At 38.1% G+C, this 18,537-nt stretch overlaps 2 protein-coding genes across 5 annotated transcripts in view; both read left to right on the top strand.

Annotated features, from left to right (window-relative positions):
- The window catches only part of LOC149043906 (ephrin type-B receptor 1-like), a 101,905-nt gene extending 91,459 nt beyond the window's left edge, over positions 1–10,446 (top strand). For 2 of the 4 annotated variants that reach the window (XM_089209061.1, XM_089209064.1), the window contains exons 2-7: positions 4,458–4,534; positions 5,230–5,890; positions 7,840–7,937; positions 8,295–8,359; positions 8,455–8,654; positions 9,774–10,153. In XM_089209061.1, coding sequence (XP_089065187.1) covers positions 4,458–4,534; positions 5,230–5,890; positions 7,840–7,937; positions 8,295–8,359; positions 8,455–8,654; positions 9,774–10,027 — 1,355 coding nt within the window. In that variant the 3' untranslated portion in view covers positions 10,028–10,153. Of the gene's footprint in view, positions 1–2,485; positions 2,626–4,457; positions 4,535–5,229; positions 5,891–7,839; positions 7,938–8,294; positions 8,360–8,454; positions 8,655–9,773; positions 10,154–10,225 lie in introns of those variants that run through there. The other 2 variants (XM_089209062.1, XM_089209063.1) reach the window with 2 other exon arrangements.
- A 1,696-nt stretch (positions 10,447–12,142) lies between these two features.
- Positions 12,143–16,989, top strand: LOC149043913 (tyrosine-protein kinase SRK3-like). Its single transcript, XM_089209080.1, has 9 exons — positions 12,143–12,649; positions 13,705–13,815; positions 13,923–14,113; positions 14,265–14,387; positions 14,630–14,700; positions 14,904–14,944; positions 15,131–15,227; positions 16,024–16,123; positions 16,580–16,989. Exons 1-9 carry the CDS (start codon positions 12,154–12,156, stop codon positions 16,643–16,645), a joined length of 1,296 nt encoding a protein of 431 aa, XP_089065206.1. The 5' UTR covers positions 12,143–12,153; the 3' UTR covers positions 16,646–16,989.
- The last annotated feature ends 1,548 nt before the right edge of the window (positions 16,990–18,537 follow it).

An 18,537-nucleotide genomic window follows, 5' to 3' on the forward strand; every position in this document is an offset into this window, starting at 1 on the left:
CATTTCCACATTGACCAAATCAAGGATGAATAATTATTCTGGTTCGTGGCGAGAAGAACTGGCCAAGATAACACTGATCGTCACTGCCCACGTAAAATTGCGCATAGAAAAATGCAACTACATCACAGTATAGTTTCCATGAACATCAAGATGAACCGATGAGGAACGCCAATTATAAGATAGCGTTCATTTTCGCTTAGGCGAAATCTTAGACTCTCAGGAATACGTCACATTCTCTCTTCTAGCAAGTAAACATCAATTATTGGGGAGTTTATCAGAAACTTTTAGGGTAGTATGAAATTTGAGACCGGTTTTTCGATAAGGTCTAATTTGGTGTACGTCATAGTTTGAAGCCTTTCAAAGGTTTGGATGGCCATTTTGATCCTACTTCATCAGCTCTGATCAAAGGCTCTCAAACGCTCTTCAACGAAATTCGTGTCTTTATGTATTTATCATTGCTTATGTTTGAAAACGGCAACGGCCGCTAAAAGACCCAAAAGGCCTATCATTGTGTGAAGTGTATTGCGTTACATAGCGTTACCATTTTAAAGTCTTATAAGGACATTTCCTACTACCTCAGTTATATTGTATGTCTTTTTTCCTTGTAAAATGACGGATCACAAGTATCGAATGGTAAATATATTACCTTAAACACTGAATTAAGGACGGTTAAAGTAGACCAATGAAAGGAGTCACTTGATCTATGAATACTCTATATTCTGCAAGGCGACATCATCCAGGCCTCCATACATGTCTAATACACACCCATAGATTCCGATGGAAAACGTGGTTTTTCGATTGAATAGGCAAAATTCCATTTGTGACACCTTCTAACGGAAGAAAACAGTTCGGCAGGTCAAAATTTACACTTTTGCCTGGAGTTTTTAAGTCTCTAATACAGAATCTGAAAGTGAAAAGTTCAGTGAAATCCAGCCGAACTGATGCTCATAAAAACACGCGAGTTTTTTTCACATGACAGTTAGAAAACAACTGTTCAAGGCTTGTACTTTATGAACGAAGGCCAGCCGAACTCACTGGAACATAAAGGTTGCTCGGGATGACCCAAAGGGAAGGATAATATCACAAGCGGTTAGTTGTTCACTTGAAGGGCGGCCGATTAATCTCCGAGGTTTGCTTCACTGCGATGACCGGAGATTGCCATAATAAGCTGAGCTAGCCGCGATGGACTGCAGCATGATCGCTGAGTCGCTCTGACGCCGTTATGATTAGTGTGAATTTTAAAAGTTATCCCAGTTTGGCTATATTTTTCATCACTCCTGTTTTGTTCTGTATTTTTTGAACACGAAACTATATATACTATCGGAGTGTTAGCTGTATTTGATTTTTATTGCCATACGTGAGCTTGCAATGAAACTGGTGACCAATCTAACCGAGCTTGAGAACCTCCAAAACTCGGATTGCCCATTTCGTTTCCTCTTTGAGGATTTTCGTCTCTGGTAACGTTTACGCAAGTTACGGCGCTTAGCAAGTTTACAAACCTTTGCTTGGTTCTTTTGTTGTTACTTGCCGGCTCGCTCGTTCCGAAATTCCACTTTAAACGTTTAACGAAAAAAACAAAGCTTGAGAGAAGTCCGGGAAATGGTCAGACGTAGAACAATTTGACAGGTGGCATGACAGCTTTAGCTCAGCTCTATGTTTTACCTTATGATAGAGCACGCGCTTTCAATCAATGACAGCGCGCGTCATGTCCGAACTTTCGAATAATTCTCTTTTGTGCAGTACGTTTTAAGGTGATATCTCCTCATCTGTATGTTCCTTATGAAGGGAAAGCCGGATGAGATTGTGCAAGAGAAAAGAAACATTTCTTTGTGCTGTTAACCTGTCTCTTCGGCAGAAATGGCTTCTGAGTTATACTCCTCAAAACCGTCATTTGGGTATCCTCCATTCTTAAAGCGTACTTTGAAACTCTATACACTTTTTATAAAAGGTGGAGAGTGACGAATTCGTTTTTAAGAGGTGCAGCGCTTCTCCTTTTACGAATTCTTTATTTGCGCCTGATGGATGAAACGAATAAAAATTCGTGTATTAGAAGGTCTTTCTCTCTTTGTGGTGCGCTTACACGTTGAGGGTCGATTCCCAGTTGAATATCTTTCGTCTAGGAACGTAATTTCTGACTTTGATATTTTTACAGCTGGTGTCTCAGCAAGACTACAATTTGGATTCTATCTGAATCTCGTCAGGTTTCTCCTAGGAATGAATTTGTCACGAAGGAACGTCTGGAGTCGCGTAGCCCCGTCAACACTTTTTAACTTTCGAAGGATCGGCAACAAACAGTCAATTTTCATTACATTCCACGTATGCGCGCTATTCTAGCTGCCTCAGAAGATGTTCACTCGACTGCCACAGGATGCAAATATTTTACTTTTCTTTTACGGCCATGATGCAAAGTAACCAGCGTGCACACATCGCCTGGCTCCACCCAGTTCTGTGGCTTCAGTTTCAGACCAATCCATCTACTCCCCCCCCCCCCCCAAAAAAAAAAATCTGCTATTGATCGAAAATGAAATTTATGCTTTTCTCCTTAATCCTTAATAATGAAGTTATCTCGTGCTACTTTAGTTCTTTGGCTGATTGCTATTTTGCGCGGAGTTTCAGGAGAAACAGGTAAGAGTTCGCATTGGACGACTGAGAGATGTTTCAGTCCCAGAGTTAACCTTTTAATTACGTTCAGCAAGCAGTCAAGTTCGACAAGTTCTGCCGCGCTACACGACTCTGGTGCGAAAGCGATTCAAACTGCGGAGCCAAACAAAATTCATAAAAACATGATTATATATTTTTGCGCGATTGTGCTCCCGCGGGGTGTTACGACAATTACTTCTTACTTAACATTAGTGCGAACTTCTCTGTGCCACACTTTTTGAGCGTTAACTAGGCTACCCGTGTTAAATGATAGAAGTAGAATGCTATTGAAGGCGATTACATTTCTTCTCTCCGTTTATGACTCGAGGGCGAGGGTAGAGAGCCTCCCATGAACCGATGCTATAACTGTTGATACCTCGCTCGAGGCTGAGAGTTTAACATGTACACTCTAGAGAATGGGCTTTGACGAAAAACTCGATCTTTAAGGGGCGTTTCGGCTGATACTTCAACCCTATCTCAGCATAGATTCGGGGAATTTAAATATCATGCGAATTTGGAGTTTAATGAGATCGAAGGATCAACGTGAATGACCTATCTCTACTTCTCATGATTCATATGTCTGGATACAGACCACATATTTCTAGGCTGTTATGTGTTGAGCTTCAAAACAACTTCAACTGGATATCCGCCAAGTGATTTATGTCAAAAAGAAATACAGTTCCGGTCACGTAATATATACATTTAGCCAAGTGTAAAGCGGGGCTCTTGTTAGTTTATTTACCAGCCCCTCACCTCACTCGCTGTCGTAGTGTTCATTTCACGGACCAGTCCGGGGGAGTAGTAAGGGGGGGGGGAGGGGGTTGACAAGGTCTGGTACACGCATGCTAGTCAGCGGAGGGGAGGATGTTGACAAGGTCTGATAAACGCATGCTAATCAGCTGTATTCTCAAGCAGCTGAGGACTGTCGTCGGTGTTCCTGACGTTTTGAACGGATTTTCGAAGATATACTACATCTGAAGATCTTCTTTAGATGTAGTGTATGAAGCCAGTATCAGTTGGAATTATAATCTATTGAGCGTCACTAACATTTTCGGTTTGGGAGGATGAACCAAACTTGGAAAACACGGGGTAAACGACATTGAGGTGAGACAACACAGGTCGATAAGAACAGTAATTCAGTAAAACAATACGCCAAAATCGAATGGGTCTCTCTTATATCTTCTCTTGAAGTTGCCAGGTTTGACTGCTTGCTCCATTCTTTTTTCTCTACCGTTTCCTCTTCATTTGATAAGCGTAGAAAGTTAAAAAGAAAAATAACTTTCAACTCGTGTTAGACAGTTTTTTTGTTTTAAATTCTCCTTTGATATTCACGTTTCATAATTGTCCTCTACCGGGGTCTCGCATTAATTGTAACCTCACGAGAGTGCTTTAAAAATAGCAATTTGCTGATGAGAAAATGTAAGAGGGCTTTCCCTTTTTCATTTGAAAAATACAGACGTTTTCATCTTTCCACAGACTTTCCACGGACTATCCATTTCTCTTTCAGGATTTTCGTCTTTGTTCACGTTATAAGAACATAAATTACGGGGTTTGGCACGTTTTCAAATCTTTGTTTGGTTTTTCTGTTGCTACTTGCTGGCTCGCTTATTCCGAAATTTTTACTTTCAATTAACGAAAAGAAGCTAGAGAGGAGTCCTGGCCGATGAATGGATATTTTAGAGATTGGCAGATGGCGTGACAGCATTAGCTCAGCTCCGTTTTTTTTTTTACTCTGATAAAGCACGCTATTTCAAGCAATGACAGCGCACATTATATCAGAACTTTATTGTAAAATAGTTTATAACATTCCTCTGCAGAAACTCTTATTGAGAGACCAGCTGAACCAGTTCCTTGGTACTGGTATATCGTACACGAAAGTACAGAGGGAAGAGGGGTGAGTTACTTGATTTTAGTAACCCATGTCATAAAAACCTCTCTTCCGTTTACTATTAAACATTAACTTTATCACTATTAGGTACATGTATACATGTTTTGTAACAGTAATTCCCACTTATCAAGGAAATCAAGGTAGTAGTTAAAAAAACTGGCAAAGGAATCAAGCCATGGGCGTTTGAAATCCAAGTTAATGTGGGTAGGAAGATCTTTAGGGAGAAAACATGAGCCCAGAGAGACTAGCACATACAAAGGTTATGTACAGTAAGTGATCTAAAACTTTTGCATCTCAAGTCTCTTCGTTACTCAAACCAAGGATAATTTCCCACGATTTGGTCCAGGCATGTACTGTATTCTTGTTAAGATAAGGCATATCTTATGTGGTAAATATTGCATGAACAAGCACATTCGCTGCATTTGAAGTAGATTGGATTATTGTAGAATTCTTGATTTGCGTTGAAAACAGTTAAAGTATGTTATTAGATAATTAGATTTTGTTATTCTAGAATTACTGATGTTGAACACAGTTAAAGTATTAGCCCATCTCATAATGCTCCATAGTTGCCTAGTATATGTGCAAATATTCCTAGTAAAGCGTACCTTCAGTACATGCATGTTTTGCATAGACCATCTCTTTTGGAGTAAACATTTTACTACTTCATGATTAATCAAAGAAATTTTTTTATTCTCTTGCAGTGGACACATCCTTCAAATGTATCGCCATATTACTCAGTCTGTGATGCTTCTAACAAATATGAGGTACCAGAGAACTGGTTAATAACAGACTTTATTAACATCAAGGATGCTACACGACTCGATATTGAAGTGACCTACACCTTCCTCAACTGCCTCTTAGCTAACGTGGGGCCATTCTGCAGAACAAACTTCTCCCTGTATTCTTATCATACTGATTTCAAATATAATCCAGACCCAAAAAAACTAAATTTCCTCAAAGAAACTGTGATAGCTCCAAAAATTCTTCCTATGCCTGGGGAGCGCACAACAGACACATTTGATGGGTCAATAATAACAAAAGCGAAGGGAATTTATTTAGCATTATTAGACCAAGGAACCTGCTTGACAATAAGAAGGTTTGTTTTAAGATATCGTTTCTGCTCTGAAACGGTCCCTTCCAAGTTGGTTAGATTTCCAAGAACACTTGCCCCAGCAAATGATATCAGTCTAACCAAACAAGAAGGAGAATGTACAGATCCCAACGCGATTAAGAAAAACAACAAAACGTTATTTGGCGTGTGCCTTAGTAATGGGGAGTGGAACATAACAGATAACTCAGCCTGCCTTTGCAGTAATGGATATGAGTTAACGCATGGATCTTCAGACTCTTTCACATGCAAAGGTTAGTGGTGCACTTAAAACCTGGCTTTGCCTTAGAAGCTTTAAGTCCAAAGTAAATATTTAATCATTTAAATGGTTAAATATCTAAATTACAACCCCGTTTGTTCATATTTGATAGGAAGCTTATTAAAGGTTCGATGCATAACTTTCATGAAATTGGACTGTGTAGCCATACTTCGTATGTTCACATAAGTCAATCGGTGGACGTAGATAAGTGGCCGAGGATGTATGACCCGAAAGCGAAGACCTAAGAACAAAGAACCCCTTTTGGCTAAGTACCTTTTCGTTTTGCTTCGTCTTCGTATTTTTCGCAGATGGATGTATTTATCTATTGGCCCGTTACGTTCAAATTCTCTGATCACAAATCGTCACCGAATCGATTTATTTTTAGAGCAGACACGTTAAATTTCGACATGGTCTACGAAGAAAAATACAAATCGTCGAATTCATAAAAAATACAGATCTTCTAATTCTTAAACCCTGCCCCTCCAATTTGTTACTTTGTATTGGTTTATTCTTCATTTCTTTTTTTTAGATATGCAAGAGTAAGAGTATTTTAGGGTCTTTCAGGTCTTAGAGATTTAGGTCTGAGAACCGCAGGTTAGGGGTTACATCAAAAAAAAAACCTGAATGATTAACGAATAGGGAAGCTTTGACTGTGCTCTGTCCTGTTGTTAAGCACGCAGGAGGCGGCTGAAGCACGAAAGAAGTGTGGGGAGAAACGTACCTAGACGGGTGTTTCTCCCCACTTCTTGAGTGCGCTAAGCGCCTCCTAAGTGCTTTACAACAGAACAGAGCACAGTCAAAGCTTCTCTATTTGTCTTATAATAAAGAATCCGTTAAATTCCCTACGCATTACTTTCAATTTTCAAAACAAACTTTCTTTCCGTCAGCGTGCTCTATACTCTCATAAAGTACGCTACAATAAGCCGATCAAAATCTCTGTTAGAATGGTTCAGATAATCTGATTGGCTATACAAGACTAAAGCTGTCAAAAGTGTCAAACTACCAACGTTCAAAAACCATCAAAGTTCACATTCTGCGATAGTTTACAAACTGAAACAGTTGGGCTGGTCGAATTTAACACTTTTACCTGAAGTTTTTAAGTCTCTAATACAGAATCTTAAAGTGAAATGTTCAGTGAATTTCAGCCAAATTAAGGCTCATAAAAACACGCGAGGTTTTTCACATGACAAGGTAGAAAATAAACTGTTCAAGGCGAGTGTTTTACGAATGAACGACAGCCGAATTCACCGGAACATGAAGATCGCTTGGGATGACAGCGCCGCAAAACTCGGCCCAATGACTGATGTGACTTTCCACTCAACGCATTTGAAAGGATATCAGAGCAAGCTCTTATTTTTTCTATGCGGCCTATGTAGTTTCTGAGGCTTGTTTCACTGCGATGACCGGAGATCACCATGATGAGCGAGCCGCGATGGACCTCACCATGATCATATTCGCTCTGACACTGTCATGATTAGTATGAATTTAAACAGTTATGCCAGTTTGGTTATATTTTTCATAATTTCTGTTTTTTTCTGTTTTGTTTTTGAACACAAAACTTTATATACTACACGAGTGTTAGCTGTGTTTGCTATGTAAATGCCAGAAAGAAATTAACTAACCAAAAGACCTCTCTTGTCAGGAAATTATGAAAATTATGTAAAAGCTTATTGAAAACTGAAATGGCATGCTACTCTTGATACCAATTCCAACATACTGAGACCATAATCACTTGAAACTTTTAATGGATAACCTGTTAGATTTTCGAACCACTTCGTGAAAGCGGTCACCCCTTGGTCCCTGTTTACATTTTAGATAATGGTATTTGCTTATATGCTGGAAAGAAATATTGATCATGATATGCAAAGAAGTTATCAAAATATCAACAAGTCTACGTTCATTTGTCTATCATTGTAATTGTAATGTTTTTTACTTTACATCCAGTCGTTCCAGTAATTAACATAACCATGGTCTTTACCAATGAGGGTTGTACTAATGGAAAATTCAACCAATCCTCATTAGTGACGAGGCTAAAAAAAGTGGTAACCATTTTTTTGTTTTATCTAGCTATTCATATCTAAATTACTAATATTTCTGCAGTTGCGGTATATTACATGCAAATCCATGCAATTGCAATTATAGCTCCGGTTGTTTTTCAATTACAGTTAACCACAATTGAAAAAGAAACTTATTTGAATAAACTCAAACATTCCGAGTGAGTCTGTGCGGTGCTTTCGGATGCATGCTCTGATGTGGTGTTTGAAAAACGTTATTAATTACAAATTGAAAATAAACCATCATTTTTTTCTGTAAACATTGATATGTTTACCTGATTGTGTGGTGATCTTTAAAGGTGCTTTTCGATTTCATGTTCAGTTTGCTGTTGTTTCCATTAACAGATGGAAGAGGCTTTTCCTGGGAGATTTGCAGGTCTCAGAAGTGTGCAGTTGAAAAGTGGCATTAGGTTTGTAAACTGCCTGGATTAGCAAATGAATTATAATTTTCTGAATTCTAAGGTGCTCTTCTTTATTTTAACCCTCATATTTTCTCTTAATTAAGGTGTGGAAGAACAACTGTTAACCTAGCACTTAAATTTAATTCCAAAACAAAAGAGCAAGATGTTATTGCAGTACTTCGTAATGCTGCCAAAGATGGAAAGCTTGGAGGCTTCAATGTGAGTGCAACAAAAAGGACAAGATCGCAAGCTGATTTCGACACTGAAACTACAGAAGCAGGCACAGTAACGCTAACTGCTGAAAGTAAGTTTTAAGTCTTTTGATACATACACTGTAGTTGATTAGTAGCAAGATTTCACAGGATTGTTTATCCCTCATATGTTCTTCAGTCAAGTGGTTAATTGGAGTGGGATTTAATTACGAGTATATTCAGTATTTGGAACATTCTTCCTATGTAAATGGTATCCACGTTAGCGTACTTTGTTGTATTGATTTGTTAAAACATCATGCGTATGTAGTCTAGTGTCTCAATCTGCATGACACCGCAAAAGATAAGGGCTGTAGGGTGATAGGATAGGTGAAGTATGAAATAACAAACAAACAGAACAATGGCGCAAACAATAACTTGCAAGGCCTTTCTTTCTTAACTCCACCAGCTGATGAGCTAGGGCACAAGATCTCATCCAATAAAAAATCAACTCGTGTATTTTTCAGTGGTACTTTTACATATCTATGATATTTTTTTGATACCGCAAGCAAATGTCGCGAGAACGATAAGCCTTCTGCCCGATGTGGTTAGCATTGATTCCTGCTTGTCTCGGTTCAATTTATTCAGACCCTTACATGAATTTTGTAAAGTAATGAATCGTTGCTCTTATTTTGGCAGAATACAAAAAAAACATATATCACAAGAGCAACAAACTAGGAAAGAAGGCAAAGCATTTGAAATCAGGATCCAACATTCATTTACTTTATTTTTAGTTCTCACAAAAAATTCGGCACTGATATGATTGAGAAATGATTGATAAGGTGCTCGTACGTACACGTATGTACTGCATTCGATAATTGTAAAGTAACCACGAAAAGTAATGAAAAATGCTCCCATCGACTGTAGTTCAGTGTAAACCTAAGAAATTTCATTTTGCTGGCTCGTAATTCCAATTATTTTTTAAACGTCATAAAGAATAAGTAAGGGAAGGGTACTGGTGGAATAACTGTAATCTAGTTCTCATACTTAGCTGGACTTCTTCCTGTAGGTATCAACATTACATTTTATTAGGCTTTTAAGTAATTTTACGCGAATTAGATAAAAACTTGTATGCGTAGAGAAAGGCATCAAAACTAAACTGGCTAAGTGGAGAATTGCAAACATATTGTTTGTGGAGGCATATATTCATATGTTGTTTGTCTTGTTTTTTCAAGGTGCCCTAGGGATTACTGTTGGTGTGGTGGTTGGATCAACTGCAGCACTGGCGGTTGCTGCAGGAATATTCGTCTTTTTCGTAAGGAAGTTAAGAAAGCGTAGCAGCAAGAACTCAAATGGTAAGAGTAGTATTTTAAAATGCCTGCTTTGGAACACAAGAAAAATTGCGTGGTATCAGGCAACTAAGAAGTTTGTGTTGTTTGTAGCCTCATTTAAAAACAAGGCAAGTTTGGAGATTTCGAAACAGTTCTAACAAATCCCTGTTTTTAAGAGGTAAAAAGATGTGTTTGTCTAACTCCGTAATAAAAGATGTAACGAAATTATTAGATCGATTACAAACTTATTAAATTTAAAAAACCTGAAATTCCTGAAAAAAAGCAACTCAATACAACTGCGGAAAACACTGAAAACAAGAGTACGTAAAAGTGTCCGCGTCAATTTTCATTGTCAGGGTCTAAGTCTGTGGAAGCTGGATTGGCTGATATTGCGAAATCACGCGGACCGAACGTGAATACCAAAAGATGTGATTTGAGATTCACAAACTGAAAAAAAAAAAAAATTCAACAACAGTAACGTGGTAGGCAAACCCGAGTCTTAAAGCCTCTGAGTGTTTGGGTGAGGTTAGGTGAACACGGTAGATCTCCTGCATGATCTGTTGCGTTCATGAAATACAGACATATCCAAATATTCACGACCGTGATTATATGCCCTCATTTGATCGAGTCTCTATCATTTTGATAATTCAATTATAGCCCTAGACTTAATGACCGCTTTCTGCTTAAATTTTCCATGTATGAAATGAGATAAATGTCAGAAGACATCATTCTGCGTTTCCTTTGTACTATTTATTACTTTCTCTTTACATACTTTTCGAGCTGGTTTTTCATTTTTTTTATACTTTCTTTCTGTTTTTTTTTCTGTTTTGGAATCAGGAAAAAGAGAAAGGTGAGATTTCTAGAACGATGAATTATCGTCGAATTTCATGTTTTGTTGCAAACTGTGTACAACTGTGAACTTGCCTAATGTTAGCGTGGATTATGATAATTATGCTCAGAGCAAGAGTGTCATCTAAAGTCAGTTTCACAAAGCATCCTTAACGTGATGACTTCAAAACTGCTCACGAGTGTGGGCTATCCAGACATAATTATCTTTTCTTAGAGTTTGTCCATCAAAGGAAAGGCACAGATGCCTAGCTCCTAATGTTTATGATACCTTTTTTGCGCCAATACAGTAGCGCAAAATGTGACATGCTGTAACTAATCATTTCATAACTAATACTCATGGAGTACCCAGAGGTGTGCTTTCCAGCCGAAAAAATTGTCAACGTGTTTCATCCGATAGAATTTGGATTAGAGAGAAAATATATTTTTCTTTAACTTTTAGGAAAAACAGAAAAACAACTGAAGAAATAGGAGAAGTCGTTGTAAGTCGCTTGAATATTTTAACTTTTAACCTTTTTCTGGTACAATACAGTATATCGTTGTTTTTTCCAAGAGGGCACGGTAACGAATCCTTCAATCTGATTGGTTCTTAGCGCAGTCCGGATTTTCTTACCCCTGCCAATGGGCATAGTAACCCTTTTATGGATCGCAGAGTGCATTCCTAGTTTCGTTGCAAATTTTTTCACAAATATACGTTGCCTCACCGGCTAGGCAGCATTTTCAAGCGCAGACTTCGGTCACGATCTCAAGCCGTAAGTTGATTATTAATTATAATTTGTCGTTTGCATTTGATGAAATTATTTATAACCAGCGACGGTTTGTCTTTTAGTCTTCAGTTATTCCTTGTTCACATCTGTACCACCCTCGCTCTGCGAAGCCATAATGGCATTAATATTCTTTTAAGATGCCTCTAAGGTACATTGCACAACTGATGGCAGAGACGAAGCTCAACACCCCGCAAATCTGAACAATCATTAGTGTAATCTGTAGGAAACAGCCGAATAAAAATTAAAGTTTATGCGTGCAAGCACCTTTTCTCTATTTTTTAAATTTTCAACTGGCGCACTTTCAGTAATAACTCCAAAGAATGGAAAATAGTGTCATAAGTAGTTATGAAATTCCGCTGGGAAAAAGCTGAAAAAAAATTAAAAATTTGATACGAGCTAGCATATATTCTTTTTTTTTATTATTAACTCTGCACGCCTCTTAGTAATAGCTTCTATAAAAAAAGGGAAGAAATGGTCTTAAGTGGTTATAAATTTCCGGATAATACGCTAAAAGAAAGTGGAATTATAGTTATAATGTTATGCAACATTTTCGCATGAAAACTGTATACAAGAACAACGAAATGAAAAAAAATGGAAGATTTGAGACTTTCCGCTGTAGCTCTAGTTAATGATTGCGTTTATTTTTTCAAACTCAAAAGACTGAACTTGAAATGGCGGAAGCTTCTCAAAGCCAGAAGTGCTTGGCATCGGATGAGCGGAATCGGTCACCTTCCATGACAGATTCAGGGTTGGCGAACTGTCCACAACCAGTCCAGTCTGTCACTGAAAACACCTCTCTATATCCATCACCACGTTTTTCGAAGATTCCTTCAGAGCTCGTGACTATAGAAAAAGTCGTTCAAACTCAAAAGACTGGACTTGAAATAGCGGAAGCTTCTCAAAGCGAGCAGTATATGGCATTGGATGAGCGGAATCGGTCACCTTCCATGACAGATGCAGGGCGGGCGACCTGTCCACAACTGGGCCAGTCTGTCACTGAATACGCCTCCCTATATTCATCACCACGCTGTTGGGAGATTCCCGCAAAGCTTGTGACGATAGAAAAGGTCGTTGGTGAAGGGGCTTTTAGTCAGGTTGCCAGGGCAACAGTCATAGGCCTCCAAGGCAGACCAAAGAAGACGCTTGTGGTTGTTAAGATGTTGAAAGGTATCAAGTACTTCAAATAATTAGATGTGTTTCAGTGAAATTTCGAAGTTAACACTCCCCTCGAAAGACGTAACCTCAAGCAGGTAGCATCAAAAAATTCCGCCTTCTTCTCGATCCTGACGGTAGCAAAGCAAGCCCAGTCTCTCTCCCTAAATATGGAGGGGAAGGTTCGTTTAGTAGTATATCTATTCTTCAATCAGTATTCAACTAAACGTGACCTCAGTTAATAGATCAGGGTCGTGAGACAATTTGAAACCAGGTATTAACCATGAATGAGTTGACCAGTCCTGTGTACTCGAAACACGACAAGCGTCTCACGTGGCCTCAACATGAAACTTTAACGTTCGTTGTCAGCTGGTTCAGCACCCTCTGATATCAGAAGTTGTAAAATTTTCCTCCAAGTTAATCGGAAGAACTACCTTTTTTCCGCAAGAACTTATCGACACAAACGTTTTTAAGTAAAAAAGTAAATTATTGTCAACAATCAACTCTCCTCCCCCCCTCTATTCAAAGGTAGCAAACCTCAAAAACTGCTTTTTCCGAATTCAAATTGACACAAGGGTGGTCCCTTTCGACATGAAACGTCAGTGGGAAAAGAAAAATCCATGTTTCTGCTGAGAGTATGCCGCTCAGCAATTGTTTTGCAGAAGTCTTATTTTTATTAAATTAAGTATCGTTAAAGCATGGTCATACTGGTACAGCAGTGGAATGAAGGGTTTTGTCATTGTATATGTCGACTGAGAACTGTGTTTAAAATTATATTTACTTGTAGAGTGTAAACGAAGTGTTATGGTCTCAATTAGGTCGGTCTCATTGAGCTTTACACATGAGCCCCAAAGATAAACTTGTTTAAGATATTTCATAACATTATGACTATTTCACGACCTTATGATTTTGAATAAGATGTTCAATCACCAAGCAAAACAGAGCTCAGAGTCAGAAGGGAAATTTGCAACTTAATTCGATTCAGCAAGAGAACGTCAACTGACATCCTCTTGAGTTCAGCTACTGCTGTTGTTTGTAAAGGTAACAGCTGTTGGGTGATCGTCTTGCAGATGACGCTTCTGAGTCGGACAGGAAGGACTTGATGTCCGAACTTCGATTGATGAAGGAACTCGATGCTCATCCTCATGTCACTGAACTTCTGGGATGTGTCACGAAATCTGGTAAATGTGGAAAAATATACTTTAAAAGCCCAAACAATTATTTTCATCATTTTCCAGCAGATCTCTTGCATAGTATAAACATATTTCATGTTTCTCATGCACTACAGAGCCATTGATGGTGTTGATTGAATACATTCCCTATGGAGATTTATTGGGATACCTCAGAAATAGCCGTGGATTGAATGATACTTACTTCGAAGACCCGGATATCAAACCACAAACAAATCTGACGTCAGAGCAGCTTATGAAGTTTGCGTGGCAAGTTGCCGATGGAATGTCGTATTTGTCATCGATACCAGTAAGCAGGAACGTTATCTACTTACTGAAATGTTACTTTGACACATGTTGCTGAAATCGGACATTGGTCCCGACTTTTTTCTTTTCATTAAATTCTTCTGGATCCCCCTTAATTCGTTTCAACATTAAAGATTTGATTTTATTTGTCGCAGATTATCCATCGAGACCTTGCAGCTCGTAATGTGTTCGTTGGAGCGGGGGAAACGTGTAAAGTGACAGACTTTGGTATGGCCAGAGATGTCCTAGATGATAACATTTATCAAACGAGGTCAAAGGTACTTAACTATTTTGAGCCAAAAGTTGGTGTCGAAATTAGCCAGGGAGAGTGTTTGTCTGTAGTTTTAGATTTTCAGTTAATCACTGGCTCTGTTTGCTGTTCTCCAACATATCATATTACCGCTAGAATTTGTCAACCAAGGTAGGGATGTGTGATCAGTCTACTACACGCAAAGTTATGACTTTCATTCTTGCTCTTTTCTGCACTTTTGCCGATCAATTCAATATGCTTTTCATCAAGGGACGTATCCCTCTGAAGTGGACAGCTTTTGAGGCGCTGCTTTACGGGAAATATTCTACCAAAAGTGACGTGTGAGTACAAGGACCACATTAACATTATTTTTTAAGTTTAATGGGAATAGCCTCTGAGAAAAATTAATGGCTTTCTTCCGTAAGTACCGGCCCGGGGTCAGCTCATATGAGTGCGCTTCCCACAACGGCATACAGAAGATGTTAAAATTGTTTTCAAAGACAAGAACGATTATTTCTCTAAATTTATGCCGTTTGTTCTACAGGTGGAGCTACGGAGTTCTCCTCTATGAGATTTTCACGATTGGTAAGTTAAAGAACTGATGAACAGACCACTAATTTTAGCCTTAAAACTCGTGTTGACCCGCCAAGAAGTCGGTAGGCTCAGCTGGGAAAAAGATGAGCAATGGTGCAGGATGTTTAATGTAAAGCTATATTTACAAATGTTGGAACATTTTTGTAAGGTGTATTTTAAGTAGCTTCTCTATTTCAGGTGGCTCGCCGTATCCAAAGATGGATGGAAGACAAATTTTAACATCGCTAGAAGCGGGATATAGAATGCCTAGACCACAACACGTGGATAATAAGTTGTATGAAAAAAGTTTGTCCTTGTTGTTGCTTCTCTTACGACACCTTTTCTCTTAAAATAGTTTTTTGAAATAAGGGTCTTGAGAATTTTTGGCTGTAGTCAAAATTTAACTGGCTTTACTTGTTGAGCCAGTCTACCAACGGGAAATGTTGGAATAATACGAGTTTGCATCTTGTGATTAGTAATGGTAAAGGGACCGTGTGGATTCGAATCGGTCTGTATTCTTGCGTGTGATAGCGGGAGTCCAGTTCCTCTACTACGGATATGATTACAGACCGAATTGGACGACACGAAGTCTTATTATCAATTGATCATAAAAATTACAACTTCTGAGAAAAGATGAATTACCAAGTAAGAAGAAAAGGAAAATTTCTCATTAAAAGACTGACAAAGGAGGCGTGAATTGTTTAATGTCGCTCCGAAATTGTCTACAATTTTCAAACATAAACATTCGCCATTTGGGAGAAAGCCCTAATTTAGGAGTCTGTACGTTGTTTCTATGGTGATTGAAACCAAGTTTTTGATTGGTTGATTTTAAAATACAACTTTGAATGTCCGATGAAAGTTTTAAGATAGCATAATTTCCGATAACTACTTTGCAAATGAATAAATAGAAAATAGGAGTTTATAAAACCAATCACAATAAAGGAAATTGCAATTTTTTGTGATTAGTGAGAAAAGGACCAAATGGTCCTACTATACCTTTATGGAAAAATCACAACATTTTGGGCCTAATAACGCCCTTACTGATGCCACCAATGAGATGCTGAGATATTCTTGACGTTGTTATGCTTTAGGTATGACTTAATGACAAACTGTTGGAAACACGACCCTAACTTGAGACCATCTTTTGAGGATATGAGGAACACACTGAAAGAAATGGAAGACCACCATAAGGTAGAGTTGTAGATTTTTCAAAGGGAATTTCTAAACTTTGATCGTAGTTTGCTCTCGCACATACAAGATACACATCAAGAGTATCGTTAACCTCTAGTTGGCAAATCTTGTGTATTGCCACAGTTCTTTAGAAAATTACAGGAGTTTGGAAGCTACTTTAACTAAATTCTGAGGTAAAAATGACAAATCAGAATTCCATCGATTGTTCTCGAAAATGGGATTGATTGTGTATTTCATGAAATTCTTTGAGTCCATCGGCGAAAACCTAACGTAAATACGAAGTCGTATTCAGGTAGTACAAGTATGCTCCTTTGAACGTTCAGTTCACCTATTTTTAAATATGATTTCACCATTAATATACTCTTTTGGGAGGAAAAAAAGAAAAAGCTTTATTGCAAGCTTAAGAGAGTATGCAACACTCTAAATACTTGACTGTTTTTTTCTTTTTTTTTTCAGGGCCTGATAAATTTAGAAAATTACGATGATCGACTCTATGTTAATGTTGACGATCTTGCCGAGTAAGCGATTGCATCCTCATGGAGCACAGGATGGATTGATAAATCTGAGATTATATGCTTTTTTGGATGAGGTTTTAGTCTTTCATGTGTTAATTAAGCAAGTACAGAAACAAAAAATAACAGCGACGCGAGGCAAAGTATAGCTTTCCCATATTTTTATATGTATTTTTTTTTTACTTTTAGTCTTGAAAAGACAAACAATTCTGTTCACAAGTATATTAAAGTGGCTACCCATAATTTTTTTCATCAGTGTTATAATTTTTTTTTTCAGACTAAGTACCTATTTATGTGTAAAATATGTCAAAAAATGATTGTTTTTCCAATAAATAACCTATAAGGCGCGATAAATTTTGTAGCCATGTTAGCACGAGTGTATTTTTTGCCCATGTGAATAGTTTATTATGAAATTCTCGGCTCCGAATATTGCATTTTTTAGTGTTCTGAATTGTTCAGTTAATTCCGTTTATCAGTTCGTACATCAAAGTACCTTACATGGAAAACAGTCCACGCGAGTGTTGCCAGGCTTAATTTGCTTATAACTGGAATCTTTACCTGCTGTGTTGGTGAAGGTGACATCTTATTCGAAGTCCACACTGGTGTCATACTGGGATGTATCATGTCCACATTGCCTTTCAATTTTGTTGTGAACTGGATCATGCGACGCACCACTAAGGATCAGTTCAGGGGCATAAGATGGAAACCCTTCTCCTACTTGAAAGACCTGGATTTACACCTTTGCAAGGCAAGTTGGCCTCAACATCAGCAGCAAGAAGATCGAAATTATGACGCTGAATACTATCAACACACGCCCAGTCCAGATTTGTTAATGAGTGAACCTCTCTCTTTGACGTCATCTGTGATCTATTACTGAACAGACACACGGCAACTTGGAATCTATTTGTTTTATATAATAAAGAATTAAAATATTCTCTAGGGATTTGTATGGTTGAGGGCAGCCTCAAGGCACGTGTGTTCTTCTCGAAGTATTGTCCCTTGATAGCTAATTGCATTATTTTCAGAGTATACACAACAGTGATATATTTGAAGTAAGAGGAGTACGAATTGAGAATATTGAAAATAGGATGGTTTCTCAAAACAGTGTGAATGAAATAAAAAACTTCAATCTAAGTTATGCTGTAGCTTTATACTCTCTTTGCTAACTCCAAATGGAAACAAATCAATTGGAGGGTAATAGTACAAAATATGCTGGAGTATACTTCATAGGTTCATGAGAACCACTCTAACAACCCCATAAAATTAATAGTTCATCTGCTAATAAGCCTTGGTAGTGACTTTTTGTTTTCTTTTTGTATTTAGTAAAATAAGCAATTGGTGTTCTTGCATGGGTTAATAGCCATCACCCTAACACTTGGGGTTGTTTATAACTAAAAGCTTTCTCGGCTTGCAATCTTTTGTTAACCAAGACAAAACATAAGAAGACAGCCTATTTGGCAAATGGCTCAGCCCACTACAAGTCAAAACTCAAAAAAGGAAAAAAAATGGAAATAATGTCGAGTTACATTTATTAAAGAAATAGCCATTAATGTATGGCGCTAACTCCCCCCACCCCACCCCAGAAAAAGGTCTTTACACTACATGACAAAAGCTGTTTTTAGCTCTCTGTATACATCTGTGAGAAACCTTCATCTCTGGCATAGCAAGACAGAAAACAATTACAGGATAAATCAATAATTGCACAAGAACTTAGGCCCATGTAGGCACAAAGAAAAAAACAAAGTTTCTTTCCAACAGAAAGCCCTTGTGAACGCAAATATGCGTCTAATTGTCATTGAAAATGTGCTTCGCTTTTGTCGGCCGCTACAAACATCCCGGGAAGGAAGTGTAAAAGAAAGGCCGAGTTGGTTGAGCAAGCGTTTAATTCTCATTCAGTGAAGC

This window comes from Pocillopora damicornis, chromosome 6 (genome assembly GCF_964200805.1).
Source record: "Pocillopora damicornis chromosome 6, jaPocDami1.2, whole genome shotgun sequence".
In the NCBI taxonomy this organism is placed as follows: Eukaryota; Metazoa; Cnidaria; class Anthozoa; order Scleractinia; family Pocilloporidae; genus Pocillopora; species Pocillopora damicornis.

What these genes read in the sequence shown, in the direction of transcription:
- LOC149043913 (XM_089209080.1), top strand. Translation starts at nt 12,154, where the DNA reads ATGGCGGAAGCTTCTCAAAGCCAGAAGTGCTTGGCATCGGATGAGCGG. An exon ending in CGTATTTGTCATCGATACCA is followed by an intron (nt 14,114 to 14,264) that starts GTAAGCAGGAAC and finishes TATTTGTCGCAG; the next exon opens with ATTATCCATCGAGACCTTGC. An exon ending in AAATGGAAGACCACCATAAG is followed by an intron (nt 16,124 to 16,579) that starts GTAGAGTTGTAG and finishes TTTTTTTTTCAG; the next exon opens with GGCCTGATAAATTTAGAAAA.